At 32.1% G+C, this 27927-nt stretch overlaps 2 protein-coding genes and 1 long non-coding RNA gene across 3 annotated transcripts in view; 1 reads left to right on the top strand and 2 right to left on the bottom strand.

Moving 5' to 3' along the window:
- Positions 1 to 27927, bottom strand: part of LOC132734133 (uncharacterized) — a 122825-nt gene that overhangs the window by 26729 nt on the left and 68169 nt on the right. The window lies entirely within an intron of this gene.
- The window catches only part of LOC132734134 (uncharacterized), a 116691-nt gene that overhangs the window by 32404 nt on the left and 56360 nt on the right, over positions 1 to 27927 (top strand). The window lies entirely within an intron of this gene.
- Positions 12168 to 27803, bottom strand: LOC132734129 (uncharacterized). The gene is made up of 9 exons (XM_060720846.1): positions 27791 to 27803; positions 26795 to 26926; positions 22910 to 23023; positions 20495 to 20584; positions 20045 to 20131; positions 17874 to 17975; positions 17394 to 17622; positions 12871 to 13612; positions 12168 to 12572 (listed from the first exon to the last, which is right to left on the bottom strand). Exons 1-9 carry the CDS (start codon positions 27801 to 27803, stop codon positions 12168 to 12170), a joined length of 1914 nt encoding a protein of 637 aa, XP_060576829.1.

Here is a 27927-nt window from a genome sequence, read left to right as displayed (position 1 = left end):
ACTGATCAAAAGTCTCAGAGTTAGACCACCCAGTATTTGTTACTGTACCAGTAGCACCATCAAGTTAAGAATTTAACACCCGATTCCACGAAAATATAAAAAAGGAGAGATCTGTTGACCAAGACCATTTTCACAATCAATTACTGTTACATTCTGGGCTTTTCTTGATGTTACTGTTTGAACTTTGTAGTTTTTATCAGCAACTATCTTTGGTGGCTTGACCTCAACAGATAAACACTTTTCGTCTATATTGAAGATGCAAGTTCATGGTAGAAGTACTTCAGACATGAAATATGCTAAAATGGTGTAAAAACAAGTCTGCTGGTGTTAAACAGAATGAAAAGTCAAAGTGTATGGGCTCATAGTCAAAAACGAACCAAGCCTACTGGACCATGTTGCGTTTTATATCTTTTACAAACAAAGACATATTTGAATATATATTGTTGTTTGACAATGTTACGGACGCTGTCAAATATCTATAGATGTTTTACATGCTCTGTTCACTGACCATCGGTATGCAATTTGAATGTCTATAAATGGAGATATTACATCGATTTAAAGCTTATTCTGACAAATGTCTGGAAAATGATAGATCAAATAATTAATAGATCAAATAATTAATTTATTTCCTGAAAACTGCAAAGTGCTGATTGGAAAAGCACGCGTCATATCATTAAGAAATATTGGCGTCAACTTTGACGTTCCGTTTCTACGATATTTGGCTGCATTACACTAACAAATTACGATGATACAGACACATTCTGAAGATTTACACAAGAAATCAAAATGTGTGTTTTCCGCAATGTCATTATAGAAATTGGCCATTTAGAATTTTCGGATATCGCTAACATACTTTTTGAAGGGTTCTAACCAGTAGGGGACTTTTTTATTGCATCACCTTAGGAACGTTCCTGTATTAATTAATTTCGATCGGACAATTATTTTTTGGGAATATATTCGTATTTTACTTTCCTATATAGATCAAGCTAAACAAATTGTGCGCCACCAAAACTAAAGATGTCTGCCCTTTTGACAACCAATTAAAGATTAAAGTAAGATCTAGATCACATTATACATGTATTATGTGAAATAATACAAAAATATTTTTAAATGTATTACACAACGGCTTAAGGAAGCTAAACATTGATTTAGAAAAAAGGTTAAATATAGACCTATTAATTTAAAACCAAAGGTCATGATTTGGACAAATTTGATAGAGGTCTAACAAGTTATGTCTTAAAAACAATAAAAAAATCTCTAGGCCTTGCAGTTTTTAAGAAGGAAATTTTTTGTTAGCTTCCCCTATTAGATCTCGTTGTAAATTTGTATGTTCCTATAGTGAGGCCAGTTTGATACCAGAGGCCGTGATTTGAACAAACTAATGGGTAAATTAGGCCTTTTAAAAGATATAAAAGCTCTTGGCCTTATGGCTTTATATTTTTGTGAAGAAAATTAGGCTATTATAAAGTTTAATGAACACCTCAAACTGTGTATCCTGTAGTAATTAAAGGGAATAGCCAACCACTGCTTTTAACAGCATGCAATGCTTTTGTAAATAAATATTACAATAACAGATACATGATAGACAACGAAGAGAACCAAACTCACTTCCACCTTCGCGATGGCTCTAGCAGTACTTAATTGTCGACAGCCAAGACAATGGAATCATCGAATTTTTCTAAGAGATCCACAATGTCTTTATTATTTGAATGCAAGAAAACGGTTTTTTATTACGTAACAGTATGATTATTATGTTGTCTTTTTATATTTTCTTTTTTTAAATCTATAATTATTATTATATACACACACCACACTTACCTTCAATCATAAACAATTAATTCCGATTCACGTCCTCGTCTTAAATCAAAGTTGAAACTGGTTAGATTTATCACTTTAAACAACACTTTATAATCGTGAAGTAATATAAACTGAAATATTTATAACATTTACAAGTGTTTATAAAATGACGGCTTTAATCTTCGAAAGGAATATAAGTTTAAGAAATTTTATAGATCAATGCATATTTGCGCAGAATAATAAAAAATAATACATTTACATAGTTATATAACAAAGTTAGAAATAACTTTAAAATTTAAGGTCAATTTGCACGCAGAAAACCCAATGACAGCTGTGGTGCAGTGGTTATCACACTGCGCTGCAGAGACCCTTGGTTTGAGTTCCGGCTGTGGCGTCCAGATTTGTCGTGTGTTGTTTCTTCTGTATATATGTTTTAAATAAATGTATATGAATATTTAATTTAAATTTAATCAATTTTCAATACGCGATTTGCTCTTGCGTATAAAATGCTCATAGTTTAAAAATATTTGTTCAGATCAAATTTCAAAATTGATATGATAATTTCAGGTTATTATATATTATTTTGTACAATACTGAATTCTATTGGACGAGTACAAAGCTGACATAACCTATATTAGACAAGGCACTAGCCGTGTCAGATATAGATTTGTCAGCTGTGCACGATTGCAATAGAATAAGAATTGTTCTTAACATATTAAAGTTCCTCTATATTTCATACCAACATTTTTTGACATTTTGACATAATTTTGTTTCTATAATTCTAAAAAGAGTTCGATATATATTATTAAAAATGAAAACGAGGCTGGATTGGGTACGATATGAATTTTGTATGAACCTTTTGCATACTAGCAAAGAAAATAAGGCTATGTAAGGGTTGTGATATGGATTAAATATGGATTTTTGAACTCAATACACAAGGTTTCATTTATAGCAATGTGTCCAATAATTATGCCTATTCGAACATCACTTAATGCAAATAATGAAAGCGTAGTGATTAAATTTTATAAGGTGTGAAATAAAATGTAAATATTCAATTACTCTTTGCTAGGACAAAACTGCTAGTGTTGTTATGACATAATGGTTTAAATGTCCTAATGTCGATTGGGGTCATGTTTACAGATCGTACTCAGGTCGCGAAAACATTTTACATGTGACATTGGAAGGTTTAGTGGAGTTGATTAGAACGTGATTCACATAAGATGTACAAACTTTTTTCATGACTGAATATACATGCATTTTCAAATAATCTATTTCTTCATGAGCATTTTCAGAAAAATGGCAGTTTTCATTGAAAAGCGTCCTGTTACAAGTTCAAATTGCTGTGGAAGTATAAAAAAAAGCTTCAATAATGTTCAAACTTGGCACAAATGTTGAATGGATTATAGCCTTTGTAAAAGCATACTCAATTTTTATATTTTCTGTTACCATGACAACGAGGGTACATCTCAAAATTGCCAGAATCACTTTATTTCGTTGATTTTTCCATTAAAACTAATTTCAAAGTGATGCATCTTCTCAAAGGATTGGGGTAGGATGAAAGTCTTTTCAGTGTTGGTTACACGTTACCTTAACTATTAATATTTCTACCATTTTAGAGTCATTTTTCAAACATTAATTATCATCAAGTTTCAATGCAGAAAAGGTTTTTGTTTTCATTTTATTGCTTTTTGGAGCGGAATTTTTATCTTTGTTATCTATAAAACCTCTCATTAATCTCATAAATTATAAAGACCAAATAAAGTTAAGTATTTGCAAATATCATGGCATATTTTATGATCATTATTATTTTCCTTTTCTCTAGTAATGACATCATAAGTGTACTCGTAAATACACGCGACAATACTTTTGGCTACATGAAATATATGCATTGTCATCTATGTTGTAACGGCAATAGTGGATATATATTTTTATACGGATACAAAATCACTTTTATAAGTTCAATTGCAATAAGACAAGTTTTAAATGAATGATAATTTCAATATCATGGAAAGGTTTATCTCCATGCCTCATTGGTTATAATTTACTTTGTTGATCAAAAAGGGCATTTGCATTAAAGACTACTGTTTTGAAATATGTGCGAGGTTTTTTGTTCTTGTTCTTTGATGGTATTTTATAGTAAAGTCATACCGTAAAAAAACAACATTTTTTAGCTCACCTGAGCTAGCTCAGGGTGATCTTTTAGGATCGTTGAATGTCCGTCGTCTGTCGTCCGTCGTCCGTCCACATTTGTTCGTTAACACTCTAGTGGTCATATTTTAGCCTCAATCATCATCAAATTTTGTCAGGATGCTTATCTAGGTAATAGCTCGGATGAGTTCGAACATGGGTTATCTCGGATGAAAAACTAGGTCACAGGAGCTAAAAAAAGAAAAATCTTGTTAACACTCTAGCGGTCACATTATTGCCTCAATCATCATCAAACCTTGTCAAGATGATTGTCTAAGTAATTGCTCGGATGAGTACAAACATAGGGCATCTCAGATGAAAAACTAGGTCACATGAGCTAAAAATAGAAAAACCTTGTTAACACTCTAGTGGTCACATTTTTGACTAAATTGTCATCAAACTTGGTCAGGATGCTTGTCTAGGTAATTGCTCGGATGAATTCGAACATGGGTCATCTCAGATGAAAAACTAGGTCACAGGAGCTAAAAATAGAAAAATCTTGTTAACACTATAACGGCTACTGTTTTGATCCAAATATCCTAAAAATTGGCCTGAAAGTTTGGTTTTATTTATACAAATTTATTTTAGTTCGATTGTGTTGGAAGCTATAAGCTTATTGAAACACTCTCGAATCTGTTCCTGGAACCAACCAGTACTAAGCAATGAATGTAAAGTTTCTTGCACAAGGAAACAACGGCTTGCACCTGACAGGGTTTGAACCCACGCGGTCAGCAATCCTTAGATTACTAGTCCGACGCGTTAACCACTCGGCCACGCCGCCACTCAAAGTTTGTTTTAATGATTTTTAGGTCAACTTGAAATATGGGTCACCTGGCTTTAAAAACTAGGTCACACCGCCCAAATATGAAAAGAAAACATTGTTAACACTCTCGTGATCACATTTTTGACTCAATTATCATCAAACTTGGTTAAGATGCTTGTCTAGGTAATTGCTCGGATGAGATCGAACATGGGTCATCTCAGATGAAAAACTAAGTCACGGGAGCTAAAAATAGAAAAATCTTTTTAACACTCTAGTGGCTACTGTTTTGATCCAATTATCCTGGAAATTGGTCTGAAATTTGTTTTGATGATTTCTAGGTCAAGTTCGAATATGGGTCGCCTGGGGTCAAAAACTAGGTCACACTGCTCAAATATGGAAAATCCTTGTTAACACTCTAGCGGTCACATTTTTGACTCTATATTTGAGTCATTCTATCGTGAATCTGAGCATCATCTCGCTCTCAAATAGTATATCCGAATTATTTCAGCAAAGTCTAATAATATTTATGTGTATGTCTGTTTAGCATTTAATGGCTTTTTTAAATTTAACATGAACGCAATAAGGGAACTTAATTAACATTTAAAGGTAAAACAATGTTAAACAACTGGCCAAATTGTACGCAACCACGGTTTGAAAGAAATTTAAAAAATAAAAGGTATGCTTTTGGTGTTAGTATAAGTTACTTTATAACGACAAAATTCTGCTTTCAATGTTTTCAGAACACCAGATAAATGGTATATTCCCTTATTGTTCATTACTATATGATCACATATAGCTTCTAAAAGTAAAAAAGAAATAAAATTACATGTACGTGTAATTTGCATTAGCGGTCAATCCTTCTGTGTTTCCATATTTACTAGATCAACATCTCACTGGTCACTTAATATTTGATGCAATTATAAGCGATTTGATACTGATTTAAGTTAAGTACTTTAATTTAGGATCATTGTCACCTTTAGGTCAAGGCCTATATTCAAAGTAAAAGTAAAGATTTAAGTAGTCAAGAATTGTAACGTCTGTATTCAATCTATAGTAAAAAAAAGTTGAATTTAATAAAATAAAATATATATAAATTTAATAATACAAAAACCTACAAATTCAAAGGTCAAAATGGAGTTCTTACCACTAGGATGGCTATGTGCAAGTGTGAATATGAGCCAAATGGTAATGTAATATAAGCTTCTGTTAAGATACTTATAATAAAATGGCGAATACTGTTGAATGGAAAATGACACTCACAATACCTCATGCTCAGATACGATATTCCAGGCAGATATGCCAAGAATTATTCTGAAGAAATAAAATTAAAAAACAGAGCCACCTAGTACTTTGTAAAGGTTGGCTTCTTACGAAACTTCAATCGTCGTCATGTCAAAAGAACTTTTCAGAACCTCAAAAATACACTCCAGACGAACGGTCTGGAAAAAAACTGAAACAGGAAAATCTTGTCTAAATTGATCTAAGTTCTAAGATCGAAGTTCTAAGATATAATATCTAAGTTCGAATTGCTGCCTTTTAACCTCAAACAGTTTCAATGGGCTTCTGTCAGAAGTATAACTACTTCATTAATAAAATCATTATTTCTCATCGAAAAAAAAATCGCTTTATTTGGACACACTTGCTCATTAGTCGTGTTAAAGTAAAGTCTTATTTCTTATTTACCAATTCTAATGACTTATCTATCATAAATTCTATCACGCTAACTTTTTAATCAGACATGTCATTGAAAGTCACATTGAAATATACAAATACTTACATTAAGCTAGTCATAGAATATGATATCCTAACCGCAGGTTATTAAGGTAAGCAAACGGATATATCGTGTTTTTTATTGATACATCGACATGATAAATAACAGATAGTGTCCACCAGTCTAAAGTTAATTTGTCAGTCCTATTTTAATATAACATCAAACCATTTTTACACTAGCTGCATCTTAATATAAGTTAGATATGATAATGGTTAGTTTTGTTTGTTTGGGTTTTACGTCTAACCGACATATCATAGGTCATATGGCGCGACGTTCATAAGCTAGCTGAATGAATAGCTTCCTCACATGAAAGAATCCAAAGTCCCTGTCGGGATTCGAACCCGCAGCGGTGAGGGGCAAATGGTTTGAAGTCAACGACCTAAACCACACGGCCACGAACGACCTAGATATGGTGTGTTGCCTGTTCAAACTATTCCTTTATTCAAAGTATTACCTGTAGAAATATGCAGGTAAGACAAAATAAAAATAATTTAAATTGTCGCTTGTATTTATATTAACAGGGTGCTAGGGAGAGTGGACGGGTGCTCGTATTAAGCTTAAATCAACATGATGGGCTCAGTCAATACGAGTTTGCGTCCACCATTTTCAATGTATACGTTTTCTTGTAAATTCCCATTTATTTTAAATTGTTGCTAACGTTTCATTTTTATTTTTATTTGTCGCTAATGTTTCCTATTTTTGTACAGATATTTTAAACTTTCAATGTGGATATCTACAATTATGATGATATAGTCACATATGCAGGTTTTGGTCTCAAATTCCGATACTTTTTACGTCTTTAAACTTTTGTTAGCCTAGAGAAACATGTTCACACAAAATCTAAACGTCATTTTTAACATCATTTGAACTTGCCGTGGTGGAGGGGAATAGAATTTTGATTTTTTAGGCTTCTGGGTAGCGTAATGGAGACCGATTTATTCAGGGCAATCACTTACTCAAAAGTGTATTACCATTGGTTTCTACTTGCCGATAAAATGAATATAGGTTAAAGTAAAATATTCCTCTAAAGGTTTAAATCTTTATCAACAGTTTAATCATATTGGTTCCATGATTATATGGCTGATTCCCGAAAATGTTGTAATATATAATGTCTCCGTTATATAACACACATGAAAAATGTACATATTAAACAGAATTAAATATTCCCGAACAAAATATTATTGCTATATTAGATAGGGTTTTTTTCCGTTTAATGAGAATGACGTTTTTGTTAAATGAATGAAGGGTTTACCTTCTATTGAAATAAGTCAAATGGAAATGCGTTTTAATGCACAAGAAAATGAGAATCAGCTAGATATTTTCAATGAGAGTCATTTTATTATAATATTGTATTTGAATGTACAACTTCACGCGCGTGCCAAAAACACACAACAACTTGAGTCTGCAACCGAGTCTGCAATTCTCTTGTAATTTTGATGCGATTAATGCTCTCCGAGGGATCACTTTGTTTCCAGATTTTTTTAAAAACATTATTTATTTAGTGTTATAAGTTAACGGCATTGTTTATGGAGTTTTAGTTAAATCTGGTGATTGCATTAAATGAAATGAATTTTTGTGTCTTTTACGTCTTTATAATATGGAAAATGGGAAACTGACAGTGCGCCGTCTAGAAATAATATATGCTTCAGAAACGTTTGATTGATTTTTTATTGGCCATAATGGCAGATAAAATCCAGATTCACGATCCTACCATCCTATAAAGCAGAAGTCAACATTTAAATTATTTGATTAAAATAGTGTTTTATTTTGGATTTAAAGTCTGGAAGAGTGATCATGGAATCTTCGATGTAACATTATCGTGCCATTGTTTCAAAGACACAGCAATTTGTAGATTCTTGATGCAATCGTTATTTCCGGTTTAACTGTTTTTCGTTCAGGCTCTATAGCATCGGCTTAAATATAACACAATATTTACATTGGACATAATGATAATGAAAAGTAAAAGGATTTATAGCGGTTTTCTTGAATCCTCCATGTAAACGCGGTCATGCCATTCCATAAAAGTATGGTTCCCTAGTAAGATATGAGTGTGCTTAAAATATATAAAAACTAGCAAAACTAAAGATTAAATTAAGGAAGAAATAAGTTAAAACTGCATTATTAAAATGTAATTTTCAAGGTATTAAGCATCACTTTAATTTAAATATGATTTTTTATTGTTGTTTTTTTTTGTTTTGTTTTTTTCTTGTTAATAAAATCTTTACTTGGTTTTTATTTTTCCCTTTATGTTCGTTGATTGAATTTGCATATAGATAAGTAAGTACACCGAACTAAGAAAAGTGAAATGCAGCATGTAAAGTAAGCATTCATTAACGACAAATTCGAACAGAAAAATGTGAATATGTATTTTAGAGTACAAGTATTTTTTGCAACATTAGTGAAGTCGATTTTAAAAAAGTTACACATGTTTAAAAGGTTAAAGGTATTTATTACAAAACTAACAATACTTGCGTTTAATGATTGGCTTCCAGATAACCTTATCTTTAAAGATGTTTTGTTATAATAGCATCTATTCCTTTCTTTTCCTTTTTTAAAATCAAAATATGTAAGACAGTCGTCTTGACATTTGCATTGAATTCTTTAAAACAAATTTAATTAACAGAAATATGACTCTATTATAACATGCATGATTTTAAAGATACTGAATTTTCACAAGCAATATTAAATTCATTATAGAAATAACTTGTGTTCTTGTATGTGTCAATAGAAATACATTTATTATCACTTAAAATAAGTACATACAGGAAGATGGTTTGATAATATTTGTAGATAAAGTTATGTTTATTTTGCAGTGCAGTGTTATCTATTTCCGGCGGCGCGGAGTGTGAATATGATGAAGTGAAAAAATAAGTTCTATTCACGTTGCGGACGGTCATAACAATCCACCTTAATCATCAACAAGGGTGCCATAGTCACAAAATACGCCCGTTTACGAAAGCTTTAGATGGAGATGGGGGCATTATGGATAAGTGTTATCTAGCAAGCAAGTTTTTATTCTTGGCACTGTGTTGTTAAATGAACCTTAAAACAAATCAGTAGGGAAGATATGCACAGGATGTGTGACCTTGACCTTGGTCGCAGGGATCTGAAATTTATGCACGGCACTCAGTCTGACAATGATGAACATTTGTGCCAAATTATATTGAAATCCCTCTATGCATGTAGAAGTTTTGCTCCAGACAAGCGTTTTTCTATGAGCTCTAACTGTTACCTTCACCTTTGACCTAGAGACTTGGTTCATGTGCAGGGCACTACGTCTCATGGTGGTGAACAATTCTATAAAGTAATATTAAAATTCCTCCATGCATGTAGAAAATATGCTCCGGACAACATCTGGATATTTAATCATCTCCAGTGACCTTGACCTTGCAAATATTAACCTAAATTAAATGTGTCACACCTGTAGTCATGATAGTTACCATTTGTGCTACATTCCATCAATAAATGATGACTAAATGGTCCCTATACACATCTTCAAATCTTTATCTAAACTTTGACCTCTATGTGTGACCTTGACCTTGGCTGCTGGGACTTGAATTTTGTGCGCGACACTCCGCCTTACAATGGTGAACATTTGTGCCAAGTTATATTGAAATCCCTCTATGCATGTGGAAGTTTTGCTCCGGACAAGCGTTTTTCAATGGGCTCTAAGTGTGACCTTGACCTTTGACCTAGAGACCTAGTTCATGTGCGTGACATGGCTTCTCATAATGGTGAACATTTCTATGAAATTTCATTAAAATCCCTCCATGCGTGTAGGAGATATGCTCTGGACAAAATCTGGATATTTCATCATCTTTAGTGGCCTTGACCTTGTATATATTGACCTAAATTATATGTATCACAGCCATAGTCTTGATAATGACCATTTGTGTTACAATCCCTCAATAAATGATGACTAAATGGTCCATATACACATCTTCATTTTTTTATCTGAACTTTGACCTCTATGTGTGACCTTGACCTTGGCCGCAAGGACCTGAATCTTGCGCGCGACACTCCGCCTCACAATTGTGAACATTTGTGTCAAGTAATATTGAAATCCCTCTTTACATGTGGAAGTTTTGCTCCGGACAAGCATTTTTCAATGAGCTCTAAGTATGACCTTGACCTTTGACCTAGAGACCTGGTTCATGTGCGCGACACTGCTCCTCATAGTGGTGAACATTTCTATGAAGTTTCATTAAAATCCCTCCATGCATGTAGGAGATATGCTCCGGACAAAATTGGACGCCGCCCGGACGCCCGCCCACCAGGGGCGTTCCCATAATACGTCCCGTTTTTCAAACGGGCGTATAAAAAAGAGGACATCATATGCATAAATAGCCCTACGGCATTAGTCACGCAGTGAAAATAAAACTGCAAACAAGTCGTCTATCACAAATAGCATAACATTATTACATATAAATTGAATCTTTTGTACTTTTTGAAAAAATCATCTCAATTTATGTTTCCTTAGCTTGGTATTCTAGAAATATTTTTGTTCATCTGAAGGCATATTGCTTTAGAAAAGTAGTAACATATATTAAGGTTAGTATTAAAAAAACAATAACTGAGAGAACTTAACAAGAAAGCGATCATATAAAAGGATTTAAAATTACAACAGTCGTGTTGACGAATGTCGAAGATTATAAATGAAACACCCAGATTCAATGACCAGGGATACGTATTATAGTCTTTCGATGATGTGACAATAAATATATATAAACAATTGAAATAGTACCAATAAACGTTTAAAGAACTCAATTAATGATTACCGTCCATAAGTGGAAATTGATACTAAGATAACCACTATATATACCACTATTTGTCAGGATTTTTAGGGTTCCAGAACAAATCTAGGACACACTTTTCTTAAATTCTATATTTTGATAAAAAAAAACATCTATTGTTTGTTTTAACCTCGAAAAGAGAAAGTGTTTAGCTCATGAGATGACTTAAACATATATTTTTATTTTTCTTAGTTCTATGCCCGTTATTTATGATTTTGTACATGGGAAGAGTCACAGCAAGGACGAACTTGTATGGATGCTATAACTAAATATGTACAAAAACATAAAAAAACATTATGTAGCAATAAATTTAGGCGATGGGTTGAATAAAAAGGATCATATTGTCATGAATATATGCGTGTTTATGTTTGCTTATAAAACCTTAACTAATAAACCAATATAGTTGTTTGAAAACAATATTCCAATTATGTGTTCTCCTTCTATGTAAACACTTTTACCTTCTTAACAAAACTATTTTCTCTTTCTTAAGTAAACTGTTTTTTTTTCTTCTCTTTTTTACATAAACTGTTTCCTCTTTAAGTAAATTGTTTCCTCCGTCTTAAGTAATATGTTTTCTCTTTCTTAAGTAAACTATTAAGTAAACTATTCTAAAGTCTATTAATTAATTATGGTATATATTCAGTGTATAAACCACGTAAACATTTTCAATAATCATCAGGATTAAATAGAGTACTTTAAAGTTGTAAGAAATGTGCTTGTACCAACTTATTATCCTTATGAAAAATAAAAGTTTCAACAGTAAAGTATCATATAGCAAGTATTTACAATAAAGTGACTTGACAGTTTACCCCCCCCCCCCCCGAGATAGGCACGTGCTATCTTTAGGACTGTTGTTTTAGTCCTGATCCATAAAATTATTCAATATATCGGCTACATTATCTGCAGTCGGTAAATCATATGTTTCATCACCATCCGGGAAAAACGATTCTTTAATGCTTTCTAATTCCTTTTCTATGCCTGCATCTTTGTCATCTTTCCCGTTATTTGTCACAGTTTCTTGTTCACTCTTTGCTTTGTTGTCTAATTCTTTCTGTCCATGTTCAACCTGTGTTGTCCCTACCTTTTCTTCAGGTTCAAATAACTGACCAGAGGAGTTTTGTTTGAGACTTGTTTTGATGCTAAATGGTTCTTCAGATTCGTTCATGTCAGGGCATAATCCATTTTGACCATTAACTTGGAAATTTTGCTCAGCATTATTTTCTTTTTCAGCATCGCTCCTAACGCTTTTAACATCTTTATTCTGAAATGTACATGTATTAATATGTGTATATAGCTGGTTAACATTGTGTACATGTTTGGATTAAGGAATGGAAAAACTATTACCGATATGTTTTATCAGGTCATTGAATAATTCTTTGACAGATCATTTAGGTCCATTTATAGTGTATAACAAACTAAATAACTGTAGTAAGTGAATATAATTTAATTAAGTGAAACATTTTAAAGAAGCCATGTACTTAATTACTATACGATTTATTAACTTCAGATTTAAGCGAGCATAGCATTCAGATCAAAATATATAAACAAATAAAGCATACTTTCATTTGTTCAAATTTGATGAACAATAACGTGGAGTTATCACAGTCAATATTCTTTTCCTCCAGATATTTCAGCAGTTTGGGTCTTGCGATATTACCGTAAACAGCTAAATCCTCGAATACCTCTTTTCCAATACAGAGACTTGTCTTTCCCGATTTTATTATATATAAGGTTTCATTTTCCTTTGTTTTTGTTTGGTGGGCTTTACAGAAACCTTTGTATGTAATGGACAATACTGCTTCTTGGCTTACATGACATTCGTTTGAAATAAGGTCTATAACAAAATCCATAAACATGTCATAATCATTTTGACGAATTGGCATGATATCAAAAAGCAGATTTTGTTTGGCATTTTCCACAATATACTTATCATTTGCTATCCGTTTATTTTGCTGAGTAGTTGGTTGGTCTTTCTTTCGTTTTCCTATTTGCTCTCGTTCGTCAATATCATTGTATTTAGTTTCAATACTGTTTTTGTTTAATCGTACTAAAGTATTCTCCTGATTTGATATTTCGTTTGTAGTATACCTAGAACAGTACGGACAATGAGCCATTTGGTAACTACGAGTTTGAATCGAACTGACATATATTCCTCGTTCGCAATTAGAGTTGCCTTGTGCTTCATTATCATGTAAGGCCATATACTGTTGAGAATGTCCATAGTTGCTCCCAAATGTTCGATCTAATTTGCAAGGTTCTAAAGGGGGACACATTGGCGTTGCCACTTTCATAGGGGGGTTCCTGAAAGAAAACAAATAGAAAACAATAAATGTAGATTATAAACTTAGAGACATTTTTCTCTCATAGACGTGTACATGTATACATTACGCATGATGTCATATGCGTTAAACAAACATTTCGTCTATCACTTAAGTTAAGTGTTCCAGCGCCAAAGTGCGTCAATGAAAAGCTTTTAGGTGACATTTTCCACCAATTTTGCCCTGGACCTAATTCTTTTTTTACAAAATATAGTTCGTAATTACGAAATACAAATTCGTTTTTACGAAAAATTAATTTTTCTTTACAAAATATTAATTTGTAATTACGGAATATTAATTTCCTTCCACGTTTCCATCTATTCATATTTCAAGTTTCAAGTCATATATTATTGTAAAATTAAATAAAGGGATATAACTTTAAAACGGACTAAATAGCGTTATGGTTCTTTGACAATGTACGTTATCCTAGGTGCCATCTATTCATATTTCAATTTTCAAGTCAATCTGTTATTTAGTTTTCAAGTTATGATCCGGACAAAAATGTAGGATGGAACGACAGAGGGACGGAGGGATGGACGGACAAACACTAAAACTATATCCCCCGCCGCGTTTCGCCAGAGTTTATTTTAGGTTGGGCATGGACAACCTCTTAACAATTTGATGAGACAGCGTGTTTACAAGATCTCAAGAAATTTAATGTATTATAATGTTTAAAGTACATTGTGACCTTGACATTTAACCTACTGATCACAGTATTTGAAGAGGCTTTCTAGTAATTATTAACACTTGCGATACCTACATGCAGTAATGAGGACAGCAAGCAAAATATTATAATTAAGTAATTTGCCCGAAATAGAGTTTAAATTGAAAATCATAATGAGCTTGACATAGGACCGACTAACCTCACAATCAAAAGGGGTCATCTAGAAGCGTGGATTAACCTCGCTAGCCACGTAATATAATGATCATAAGCCTAATGGCTCTCAAGTTGTTATATTTGAGTAAACAGGGTTTTTGAGAGTGAAGTCAGTCTCAATCCAAAATATCCCTTTTTTTCGTTTTTTCAAAAACATATTACAAAAAGCTGGCAAACACATAAAATGTTTACAGGCTATATCATTACTTTCTTTTATCATACACATTTATTTAGCAAAGTTTGCTTCAAGATTTTCACGAACTAATATATTCCTTAAATTTATGTATGGACACTGTGTGATCATTCAAACATGATACTTGCTTCAGAACACAATCAAATCGACAGAACGAAACAAATCATTTATTGTCTGTGTAGCATTTGGACCCCTTAACCCCAATTTTTAACAACATTTTCCAAGCGTCTGTACTATCACGGATATCGAGGCAACTCACTCAACGGATGATTACTTTAAGTTTCGACACATAGTACTGTTAAACCTTTGCGTTGAAGTTTAAGACATGTAAGACTTAGAAAGAAAAGAAATCATAATTTATACTCTGTGGACCTGTCTTGTATTTAGTCAAGAATTTAGTTTCAAAGCCTTCTTTATAAATATTACCAAAACTCTTAAATATAAAAGACAATTTTCTTTTATTCTGTCATCGGAAGGCGAGCTCCATCTTTAAGGTAGCTTTTAGTGTTTTTTTATTTTGAAAATAAAATGCAACATACTTTAGGGCTTGGTAATATAGCTGGAAAATCTAGGTCATTCAGACATTAACCAATGACGACTGACCAAAACATCAATAGGGGTCATCTAATGGCCAGGTCCTCACTAAATATACAGACAGTAAATGTCATACTTGTCAAGTTATTGAGCCGTCAAGAAAGAGGCTATTGTGCCTTCTGTTATTCCGTTTATTAAAAGAATTTATTTGTTAAAAAATAATATTATTTCGTATTTACGAATAAATATTTCGTTATTACGGAATAATATTTCGTTTTTACGAATTAATATGTCACATCTACAAATAAATATTTCGTATAAAACGAATTAATATTTCGTAATTGCGAAATAATATTTCGTATACATGAATTAAGCGGCTTAAGCCCGGGAAAATGTGTGGAAAATGTAACCGTAGATTCGTATTTTATTTTAACAGTTCTTGTTTTGTATGCGACAAATAAAACATCATATTTGAATAGTTTTACTTCTGAATCTACTGATCTCGTTTGATCAATTGCCTGTCGAAATATTGTCATACCCTGTGTGGTTTATTTATAACATAACCTCATGTGATGTCAGAGGACATAAGTCTGAACTTACATAATGCGACCGCACATTAGGGATTCTGGCATTACCAAACGACCTTCAAGCCCATACCGGTTACGAGTTTTAGTTTATAAGGTATAATGTTTTAGATTTATAAATTGAATTTTGATTTGCTCGGTATGATAAAATAAACATCACATCCGACAATTTTCACCCTTGACAAGATAATGTCAACTGAGGCGTTGTCTAGGTTGAGCAGTTCCCTCAGTCCGATGTGATATGATATATTATCCACACCAGAAACACGCATATTATAATTTTATTCAACTCGTTCAATAAAACATAAACTCGATCAATATCATCTCTATATCATCCTACCTGATCTATTTTTTTATACATACATAATTTTTTAAGTAATCAAAATTAAGGAAAGATACTTCATTTTTTTAAAAAAAAAACTTTAAGAACTTAAGAAGCTTATCTATAAAATGATTTTTTCTTGGCTATCCTTATGATACTATATGACCATGAAGGAGGACGCATTTTTACCCGAAATGCATGACTCAAAATACCATTCAGAGGTCTACTAGAAAATTCTACATGACAAGTATGGCTATATGAGGCAAAGCATTTATCCCAAAAAGATGGCATGTGTTTGATTTATACTACGTAAGGCAAGTGACTCCCGGGGCAGAGCCAATTTTAAACTGAGGGTCACGATTAAAAATATTTATATGTTGAAATATACAAATTGATGCTACATGCCAAATATCTAAGCTCTGACCTTTATAGTTTCACATAATAAGACTTAAATGTGTTCACCTATAATCAAGTGACCCCGAGGCGGACAAAATTTGACCCAAGTTGCATTATTTATAAAAATCATATGGCTACCTGCTTAATATCTTAGCTATAGGCATGTGAAATTTGTTTTTCGATTCCAACTAATAAAAGACCGTTAACAATTCTTATAAAGTTCTATATGAATTCCTTAAACATTTCAATGTTCCGTGCAAAAAGAATATTCAAAGACTAAAAGATGTAAATGTGTTTTTTTTTATTTTGTTACCTCGTCAAGCTTTAAATCCATTTTATTTTAAGAACGGGATAATATTCCAAATATGTCTAAATCGATTACCCACCGTTAATATATGTCTAAATCAATCAAGTAATCTCCGGGACGGAGCCAATTATGATTTCTGGAACACACCTGACCTGTAATCTGCCAATTAATTTAAATTTCATTCCACTGGATCAAAAGCTAAATGAAAGTACCAAAAACATAAACTAACAACAGTGATGTCGTGCTGAACGATCTTGAGGAATCGAAAATATAACTTTGATTAAATGTACATGGAGACTTTTAAACAACTATTGCACGACACAAATAACACTGATTTGGAAAGAAAACAAAATTATCCCTAAAAACGCCCAACACGGCAAAACTGAAACTGTTTTAGTTTCGGTTGGATTGAGCCTGTTCAAATTTCAATATCCTTTCATCGCTTCAAAATATACAGACCGGATTCTAACACCGCTTACTTAGGACGGACGACCAGGTGCGTAACATCAAACGCCGAATTGTTTTCGGGCGTATTAAAATCAAAATCAAACCTTTTGATAGAATCAATCCGGTTTTTATCCTCTACTGAATCAAATGCATTTGTAGCAGCATCTTTGATATGTTCAAAGGTTGCTCTTGTGCTTCCAAGATTGTTAAGCCATTTATTGAATACTTTAAAATACGCATGAAAGACCCAACCTTCTGTATGCTGATTCCTTGCTTCAAGCTCAATTTCATTAACTGTTTTATCAACGCTTCTAGCCATCTCCTGACAATTGCCTGAAGTCAAATGCAACATATTTCACAACATATTTTTATTTCTGAACATTATAAAAGAAGGTATGACTACAACAGAAATACTCTATCAAGTTTCTATTGTTTATCCTTTTAAAGATAAATGAAAGGTTCTTGACATTTATTTCAAAAACAACATTTTTTGGTAGACAAGAAAAACTATGTTTAATAGTTATTACATGATTACTTTAGCGTTTAACTAAGTTGAGGCGGATATTAAAGTTATACGGACTTACTGAGTAATTCTAATGCAAACAATTTCCAGTGTGTTGGGGAAAACGATCTTGATAATTGTAAGAAAACTTTTGTCCAGTCAATAATTTGCAATTCAGAGGTACCTGAAAATTAAAGATAAATTTAAGTAAATCCAAATAAAGAAAACTTCATAAATGTCACATCATATTATATGAAACGATAAATAGAGCCCATAAAATGTTAAGAAGCACTGATAAATTTCTGCCTTTGTTCAAAGGCATCGTAACTGGTTTATAAGAATGCATACCAAAATGTATACTGCAATTAATCTCAATTTCTACTGATACTATGCGTTACAGCTCCAAAATCTTGAAACAAAGTGATCCCTCTGAAGCATTCATCACAACAAAATTACAAGAGAATTCTGAAGTGAAGTACGGGGCAACTTTTTTACAGCTGCCACACAGCACTTGACACCTGCTGACAACTACTGGAAAGTACAAGTCACCGTCCACTCCCCAGCACCGGTTTTAACAGAAATGAAAATGGTGAAATTTCGAGTTTAAAGATATCCGTAAATGTGTTAATACGGAATTATCAAGGATTCATCAATGTGATACTTTCATAAAGGCGACGTATGGTACCTTTAGAAAAAATGAGTGTGTCCGAAAGGAGAAAATAATTGGCGAAACTAAACAAAATAGAAATTTTGTAGAGGATATGAGATGATGAAGCCTGCATATCAAAGATAATACGTCAAAAGACACATTTAAAAACATACAACATATCCTAAGGGTGATTAAACGATATTAAAGTAAGGAATACTGGAAGCACACAACTAACAATACAAATAGAAAGAATAAAATCTACCACAAACAATAATAATGTCGTGCCAAACGATTTTCAAGGATCGGATGTATAACATCCTTGCCTATGTTAACTAAGTAAACCTTAGTAAACAGGGCCATGTCTGACCCTAGCGGCTTGATTAATATAATTTTTTAGCAAGGTGATACTACATGTTATATATCTAAGCTCCTCTAAGCATTGTAGTTTCTCAGATGCATGCCTTTAAGATATTTTATTGAACAGGCATTTGAGTTTTATAGATTAACACTTTAATGCATTTTCTTTTAAATGTTTATGTTAAATAATTGACCAATAGGGCAGGGTCATTTTTGATTCCACAGACATTATGTATATATAACTTATGTATAAGACTGTAAGATGATGCTACATGTCAAATATCTAAGGTCTTGGCATTGTAGTTTCTGAGACGAAGAGTTTTAAAGAGCATATGGTGCTCAGCTATGATAAACAGAGTAAAGAAACACTTTCTAATGTTATCAGTTTACCAAAAAGCAACGAATAAATGACAAAGGTACCAACAGGTGCAATTTTGATATATGAGGAAAGATCCTGAATGACCCGGGATTTTGATCATTTTCATGTTGTCTTCGTTAAATTTGTACCTGTGTAAAGTTTGATATTTCATATTTTTAAACGTAAAATATGATTGATTTTAACTCCACTGCGATTATAGAAGCCTTAAAATAAAAAAATACCTTATCTTACTAATATCACATGCGGCACTTATAACAGAAAGATAAGCAAACAATAATATTGAGAAAAGAGCTGAATATCGTAGTTTGTGCTATTCTTAGCAGGAGGATTTATTGAAAAGCGTTGCAACGTTTAATTTTACAGGGTTGACCAGAACAATAATAAATCTCCTTTCACAAAAGTCAAAACACATATAGACCCTCTATGCCAAATTATTAAACAGTACTTTTAGATATGTCAATATTGTTGACCGGACAACTGTTGAATTGACCTTCAAGCTACTAATTTGGGTCTAGCTTAAGATACTTTGAGACATTGTGCTACATATTTATATAACATTAATTGACAATCCATGCCTGAATGGCCATATCATGAACCGGAAAGAGAGGACAGACTAACAGACAATTAAGAAATATCATATGACTATTTGCGGAGGGGGGGGGGGACTATCGAACTGATATAAAGTCTGTAGAAACTAATATTTGTCTGATAAGTTTATTGATATCATGATACTAATTGCTGTTCCTAAGTATATTGATATCATGATATTAATTACTGTGGCGAATAATTTTTATTACAAAACTAGTTTTCGTTCAAAATAGTTTTATTAATCAGTTCAGTCGAGTTTTCAGTAAAATTGGTTAGAAACCTTTATCTGGATCCATGGAAGATAACGATTGGTCCTCTGATCTTAGACATATCTGGTTTTCTTTTGTTTTGATTTCCGATCCCTGTTCTACAAAAAAAGGAGAAAAATATACTACAAATGTTTCGCTTTCGTTTGTAAGATTAGAAATGAACGGTATGTATCTATTTACGCAATTCAATAATGACAAATGCCTTTTTACAACATTTTCAATTGACTGTAATTATTTTATTACAACAAGTAAGCCCTTGTAAAAATGTGCATCAGAAATGCATATTGCTCTGTTTGTGTTTTAAGAATGAATGAAAATAGGGGATGTGGATACGTGCTCACTTTGTAATTTCGATATTTTAATTTCATTAACACCTTGTAAGCAATTTTATGTCATGTTTTACCATTTCCGAACATTATAAGAGAAGATATAATTGAAATTTTATCTTTTTAAAATATTACCCTCTTTATTCTCATAGACTCCAGTTCCCTGAAAATGTTCCTTTGTTATATGTCGTAATATAGCATCCTTGTGTCCAACCTCTTTGCAACCTTAAATACAACATGAATCACATTAAGATGAATTGTCGGACCAACTTATCCTACCATTAGTAATTATACATTACACATACATTTATAATAGCCTATTTATCATAATTTAAGAGGGGGCAATGTGAGACCAGTTAAAGGAAATTCCTTCAAGGGGTATACTAGGAATTTATAGAATGGACACGAAAATGTCTGATATTCGATCTGTAATGATTCTTTTCATTTAGGTTTATATTTGGGTCAAGTTGAAGAAAATGCTTCAGGGTATATAGGTTATATCAATTTGACTTAAATGCTGACCTGGACACGAAATCGTCTGGCACTTGACCTTGTCTTTCAGCGACTACAACGACAAAATGGGCTCTGAACATTGTCTTGTTGAGGTAAGCCCTTGAAAAATGCTTCAAGGGCTTTACTATTTATAGAGAGGACACGATAAAATGTGAAATTTTAACTTCATTGTAAACCTTAACCCTGAGCAAGTATAGCGGGGATATGGGTTCTGCACCTTACTGACTTGAAATTTTGTGTCTTGTTTGGAGAGAATCTCTTATGGAGTAAAGGATTTATTGCGCTAACCACAAATGCTGGACATTCAAAATCAATCTTGTCCAGAAGCCAGCACAATGGCAGCATAGGTTTTGCACATATAATTGATAAGATGAACAGTTGAGTCAAATTTGAAATTATACAGAATACACAAAGTTGTCTGACATTGGCACTGTGCAGGTATGGATTTTTCACCTCTACTTCACATATACTTGATGAAATTTATATTTGAGTTAGTTAAGTTTGAAGAAAGTATTTCGAGGGGTTCAGGACTTAAGTGGCAGACATTTACATGAAGCATGTGGACGCGGAGCAATGATATTACAAGAGAAAAATTAAGCAAGATTAATTTGGTTCAAAATGGTCTATAAAAAGGTATGCTTTAGTTATTGGTTTTACATCTCCTATTACGAAGGATCTCAAACGTATTTGTGAAGTTACAAGCAAATATTTCAGTGGTTCATGAAATTCGATGCTTTACAAGCTGGACGTTGCCCCAAGTCTTTAAACAAAGTGTTATGACAACGCGGACACTGACACACTGGCACCAAGATGAGGATAGCACCACTATTCTTCTTATAGTGAGCTAAAAAGTTCATTTGGCGCCAGTCTTTTTTAATATACGAGTGACATGAAACCTTGCAATTTTTTTTATTTATTTGTTCATGTTTTGGTCACACATCAATTATTTTATAAGAAAGTAATATCAACTTCAAGAATCGGGGGCATTTAAAAACCATGTGGTGGAACAGTGCACACATATTATGCAGACTATAAAATAGGTCGCGATTTGTTAAGTTTTTTTTTTTTTTGGGGGGGGGGGGGCTTCAGTCCCTTAACCCCCCCCCCCCCCCGGTGGATCCGTGCCTGTTATTATCACAATAGTCTATTTAATATGGAAAAATGACATAATGCATTTTTATCCCTATAAAAATGTTCAATTTGAGACATATCTTAGTTTTATAGCTAAACAGTATTAAAATATCTTGGTAGTACGGATCGTATTTGTCTAGAAAATAGATCGAAGTTCAGTATGTCAGAAACCTGACGACGAAAGAAAATCAGACTTGTGTCGATGCTTTTCTTTCGCTCATTATATTCTTTGATGTTATTCAACGATTTTAAATGAATAATATTTGAATAAAAAAACTCGATTTCAATGTTTTTATAACTTTTATGGTATGGGTCTTATTTATATAGTTAAAACTTCGCTGAATAAATGCATGTTATAAAGAATTGTGAAAGAAATTTCTTTGAAACCAAATCCCAGGATTATGTACTAGACTGTTTCGTCTCACTGCCCGGATACATTGTTCTCCTTCAGATTTTTTCACAATTTATGTTACGTCGCAAATCTCTGAAAGTATTGGCTACTGTTTATCCGAAAGTTAAGCGGGATAACTCGGTCGTACAATTTAACATAGTACATATTTCTACACAGTACACACTAGTATGGAACGAGGTAGGACAAAGTAGTGCAATTTTTTACATTTTTTTCTCGTAAATATGATATTCATTTGTTTAATTTATCATGCAATTATTTAACGATCTTTGCAATTAAACTGGAACATAAACGCTTTCAACATATACCGGCATAATGTGTGAGCTTTAAATGATTAAATCGTGTACTATTTATTAAGATGTTATTCGGTTTGAGCTACGTTCCGATTGAAGACATCGAAACCCCATGATCTGACGTGCCTGAGGGCACGTTCGTCGCAAATTGAGTACATCATACATCCTAACAGATATAACTAAAGCTATAGATATTTGACAAACCATTGCTCTTTGTTTCATCATATGGATACACCACAGCAGTTTGTTTTTCAGTTTCCTTAGGGTCTACTGGTTTTATTTCATTGTCATCATCTGCTTTGTATTTGCTATTAAGATCTGAAAAAGATGACATATAAAATGTGGGTTTTGTGTATATTAATAACCATTGCGGTGTACATGTTCAACTCAATTAGAGTACAATATTACAATTTATGTACACAAAAAGAGAAACAAACATTTTTAAAGAAAAGGACAAACTCATAAAAGTTGTATAACATATTCAGAGATTTCTAAAAAAAATCCGTTACATTTGAAAAACGAGTGGATATAAAAGAGACGTGGAAACAATGATGTACTTTTTTTCTTAGTATAATAAGCTAAATCAGTGTTATAATTTGCTCATGATTATAAACATATAATGTGAGCTACTTCATGTTTTGAAGAAAAAAGAGGTTAATAATTATCAATAAGCTAAATATACTATTTTATTCAAAAAAATGCTTTGACTTTGAGGTATTGTTGTTATTCAAAATGCCTTGATTTTGAAGTAGTGTCGTGCATAGATTTTTTCCCTCTACAAATTTATTAACATTTAAAAAAAAAAACCTTAATCATGAACTTCAATTTTTAAATTTCTTTCATACAATGTTTCGTTTCAAAAAACTGTTTGTTTGTTTGTTTGTTTGTTTGTTTGATTTTCTTCCCCAGATTAATTGTACATATTAATGTATCCAGTGGTTTGATCTGTAAAAATTGTTAAGATTTTCAATGTAAATTTGTAGACATAAGACCTTTAATATGATTTGTGCATCATTTTTAAAGCATTTGAAGTAAAGTGCATGAATAAAAAGATAATAAGTATGATTTATAACAGGGTAAAACAAACTAATTGCCAAAATCATTAACACTGGTTTATTACCAGGAAGGCCATGATGCCCTTTTTTATTGTCCACTGAATTAAACCTATAACTACCTTACATCTCGTACTATAAATTTAGTGTAGTGTGATAAAAAATCTAAGTTTGCATTAGATATAAACCATTGAATAAATTTAATAACCAAACCTACCAATATTCTAACATTATTTGTATAGTGATAACAACTAGAAACAACTAGAAGCTGATGAATTATGGAACTTAACAAAACATAAATTTTATTCTTAAAACTTTCGATATCACTCCTCATTCAAAGCATGATTATACACAAAAATAAAGAAAACAATAACTTTATTGTAAGCAACACTTTTGTACAACATCAGGAAAATAAATTGCATACCTTTATCACTAATTCTGTGCAATTTGAGTATTTCTCTAAAGTCAGTTTCTGAACCAACAAAAACCTCTATCACACAAGTACAAATGTTGCTGCAATGCAGCAAATGAGAAGCTCCGTGCAAAAAATCCCCTCATTACATATATTGTCCAAATCATTCCTGCGCATAGGTCGTTTTCTATTTAGATTAAGTACTAGTGTACATTATCAAAGGGCATCCAAGCAAGAAATACAGCAAGTGACGACGACCTAGTAGGCATCTGATGAAAAGATATACTTATGAACTTTTCAATGATTAATTAGATTTTACCAAAACCGTACATGTTATAATTGATTGGGCGGACGAAAGACATTGTTCATCATGGACTTTGGTAGGCTTGCTAGAGATAAAATATTAAATGTATTTTCTTTTGAACATACAAAACAGTAGTAAAAAAAATGAACAAAGTCTGTTTTTATTATTATGATTGTAACAAATATATACAAACATAATATAAAATAGCATTAAAAGGGACTTTTTTAGTAATATTACATGCATTTTTTTCATGTCAAATTAAATTAAATTTCTTTTAATACATGGGAGTTATTCTAAGTCCCAGATAAATACACACTAGAATGAAAAACTTGTGATGAATTCCAAAAAGACCAAATTCAGGATGTGTTTGTTATACGCGTTAACATAAATAATGTAAATAATGGTGCATTCAAAATCATGGATAAATTTGCATGGCATGTTGATATAGTGAAACATTATTTATCAATGGAAGACTGTTACCTGAATTTCAGACAGATATGAGAAAATTCGCTAACGTCATGTTCATGCGAGTCATAGATATTACAGCTACTTGACATTGGTTATAAATAAAGAGCTATTGTTAATTCATTTATTGAAAAATCAATCTACTTTTTTGTTAAATTGCTTCAAAATCCTAGTCCAGTTTTAACATCTCATGAAAATCATGGTTTCCATTAAATGAAAACCATTGAAAAAGTTTAAAACCCATGCCGACCAAAATTCTGACTTTATTTGCAAACCTCTGAATTAATTAACAATTGTCTCCCTAAAGATGATGAAGTTACACACTTTTTTGATCCATGACAATCCGAAGTAAATATGTGAAAGATATTACTTATACTAACCCTTTGCGAAGAAGTTAGGTGAAATTCTTACAAAAACGTTTCCAACTGACGAATGATAAGCTTACCCAAAATGCATTTTAAAAGAACACGGACAAAAAATGAAAATTGTACACAAAAGAAATGAATAGCTTCACTCTGTGGACTTTTTTATGTTCCACACATTTACACATTTATTAACTATTTTATGCAATTTAGGTATGCTTTTAAATTAGTTTAAAAAAAATCGCGAAATAGCCATTTGGATAAATAGGCAGAAGTGTCGTTACTCAAAATGCCTTGATTTCGAAAAGGTGTGGTAAAATAAAATTCCTTGATTTTAAAGAAGTAGCGTTACACAAAATGCCTTGATTGTAGGGCAGTGTCAATACTCAAAATGCCTTGATTTTGAAGAATTCTGTCTATTACTCATATAATTATAGGTTATTCCCATGCGCAATTTGACAACCCTAATAACTTAACATCAATTTTACATTTTATTCATCAGAGCTTTTTTCAAAGATAATAATTACCAATTTGTAAACATCGTGATACCGTATGTTTTCTATATTTCATCGTTTAAGGGTACTTCTTAAGTATTGCAATAATAGAACTTCATTGTTAAGCCATATATTTATAATGAAGTCCAAACTCTCAAAAAATTATAGGACTTTAACAGGACCTGAAATTTTATTTTTCAGACTTTCGCATTTCGCTCCTCATCCATAGCATGATTATATGCAAAAAAGAAAGTAAATGAATAACTATATTTTTTCAACAAAAGAAAACATAAACAAAGTTTTATAACCTTTATTATCTGCATTTGAGTTGGTTTCTAAAGTTATATTCTGAACCAATCAAGGAAAACAATCTTAATGCAATTTATAACAGTGAAAAAACCTTATGTAGCATTAACTTTTCACTAGATATCATATGAAAAATTTTAAGCTGTGTAAACTATTCCATCACAGGGAGCATGGTTTAAAGAAAAACCCAAATTACAGAACAACCCAAAGTCCGAGAAATTTAACTAGTACAAATCCTCTCCTAAACTCCTTTTAGATAATTGAAAAATTAACTCGTGTATACGTTTTAGAAAAGCATTTTCTTCTTGAATGTCATGGTTTTTTAACAGGCCCGTAATAGATTTTATTGTGTAAATTCACTCAAAGAACTCTTTAATACAATTCCATTAAATAATATCATTGATTATTTAAAACAGATAAACTTGTATTCTAGGATCTAAATGGCTCATTTTTCATTGTCATTTACAAAGTTTTACATAACATTTTAAGCCTATTAGAGCATTCAGCACGATATGGCCAGTTATGTGTTGACGTGCCGTAAAAATCCAAAGAAACAAACAAAAACGTTTTGGAAAGATGCCTTATACATTTACAATAGAAACGAGTTTTTTTTACAGTACCAAAGAGTTCAATTGATTATGCATTCCTTTTTAAATTTTTATCAATTAATTCGCTGTAAATAGATTAATCTAACCAGGTTCCGCTAGCGATGATACTCCAATCCTTTCGTCTTTATTTAGTTCCACATCTAGCGGCGTTGTATTCTTAATTTCGCATCGGACAGCTAGCAGTGGTGTATTCTCAATTTCGCATCGAGAAGAGTCATCTAATTTTAAGTATAAAAATTTATTTCAAAAACTCATGCAACACATATACCATGTAAAACAGAATTTATATAGTATAAACATGTAAAACAACATAAAAAAGAACAGGCAGAGAACATAATGTATAAAATGTTACCTTTTCTAAAATGTCACGATTATTTCATTAATTTAAAACAAAAAAACAGATATTAATATATTTGGACATCTACATGATAGCGTTTGCGTATTCTTTTTTCATTGTACAGACACTTTATTTCACTCGGCGTCCTCCAACAATCGGAGTCTTCTACTCAATAAGATGGAGCATCCTATGATGTCTGAAGGCTATGGGTCAAATAGTTTTCTAGTCATTGAGCAGAAAAAAAATGTATGGAGAATATGAAATTCATATCAATTTAACGCATCAATAATGATATAATATCAGGAACATTTACTGATCATAATGTACTGAGAGTATCAGAAACCTTCGGAATTTTTGGTGACTTATGCACACGAGTGTTCCTGAACGTCTTATTTTTTCGCATAAAACTTTTAAGAATGCAATTTATAACACAGAAAATTCTTATGTAGAATAAACTTTTTACTAGATATTATAAAGAAAATTGTTTAAGCAGTGTAAAATATTTTATCGCAGTGGGCATGGTTTACAGAACAACCAATATTACAGAGCAACCAAAATTTCCGAGAAATTTAACTTGTAAAAATCCTTTCTTTAACTAGATAAATTAAGAATTAAGACGTGTTTACGTTTGAGAAAGATGCCTTATACATTAAATGTACAGTAACAGTAGAAACGAGTTTTTCAATTATCAAAGAGTTCAATTGATTATGTTTTCCTAAATTCGGTGTAAATAGATTAATCTCACCATGTTCCTCCATGATTGATGATAATCCAATCCCTTCATCTTGACTTTGTTCAACATCTAGCGGTGTATATTCATTTACGCATCGACGTGAGTTATCTAATTTAAAGTTTCAAAAGTTTATTTCAAAACTCAATTTA

This window comes from Ruditapes philippinarum, unplaced genomic scaffold, assembly GCF_026571515.1.
Source record: "Ruditapes philippinarum isolate M1 unplaced genomic scaffold, ASM2657151v2 ctg5873_1_1_1_1, whole genome shotgun sequence".
Classification (NCBI taxonomy): Eukaryota; Metazoa; Mollusca; class Bivalvia; order Venerida; family Veneridae; genus Ruditapes; species Ruditapes philippinarum.
Note: the sequence above shows the minus strand (reverse complement) of the source record. Positions and strands in the feature narration are given on the sequence as shown.

What these genes read in the sequence shown, in the direction of transcription:
- LOC132734129 (XM_060720846.1), bottom strand. An exon ending in TGATGAAACAAAGAGCAATG is followed by an intron (nt 20,585 to 22,909) that starts GTTTGTCAAATA and finishes GTTGTATTTAAG; the next exon opens with GTTGCAAAGAGGTTGGACAC. An exon ending in GTTTGCATTAGAATTACTCA is followed by an intron (nt 17,623 to 17,873) that starts GTAAGTCCGTAT and finishes ATTTGACTTCAG; the next exon opens with GCAATTGTCAGGAGATGGCT.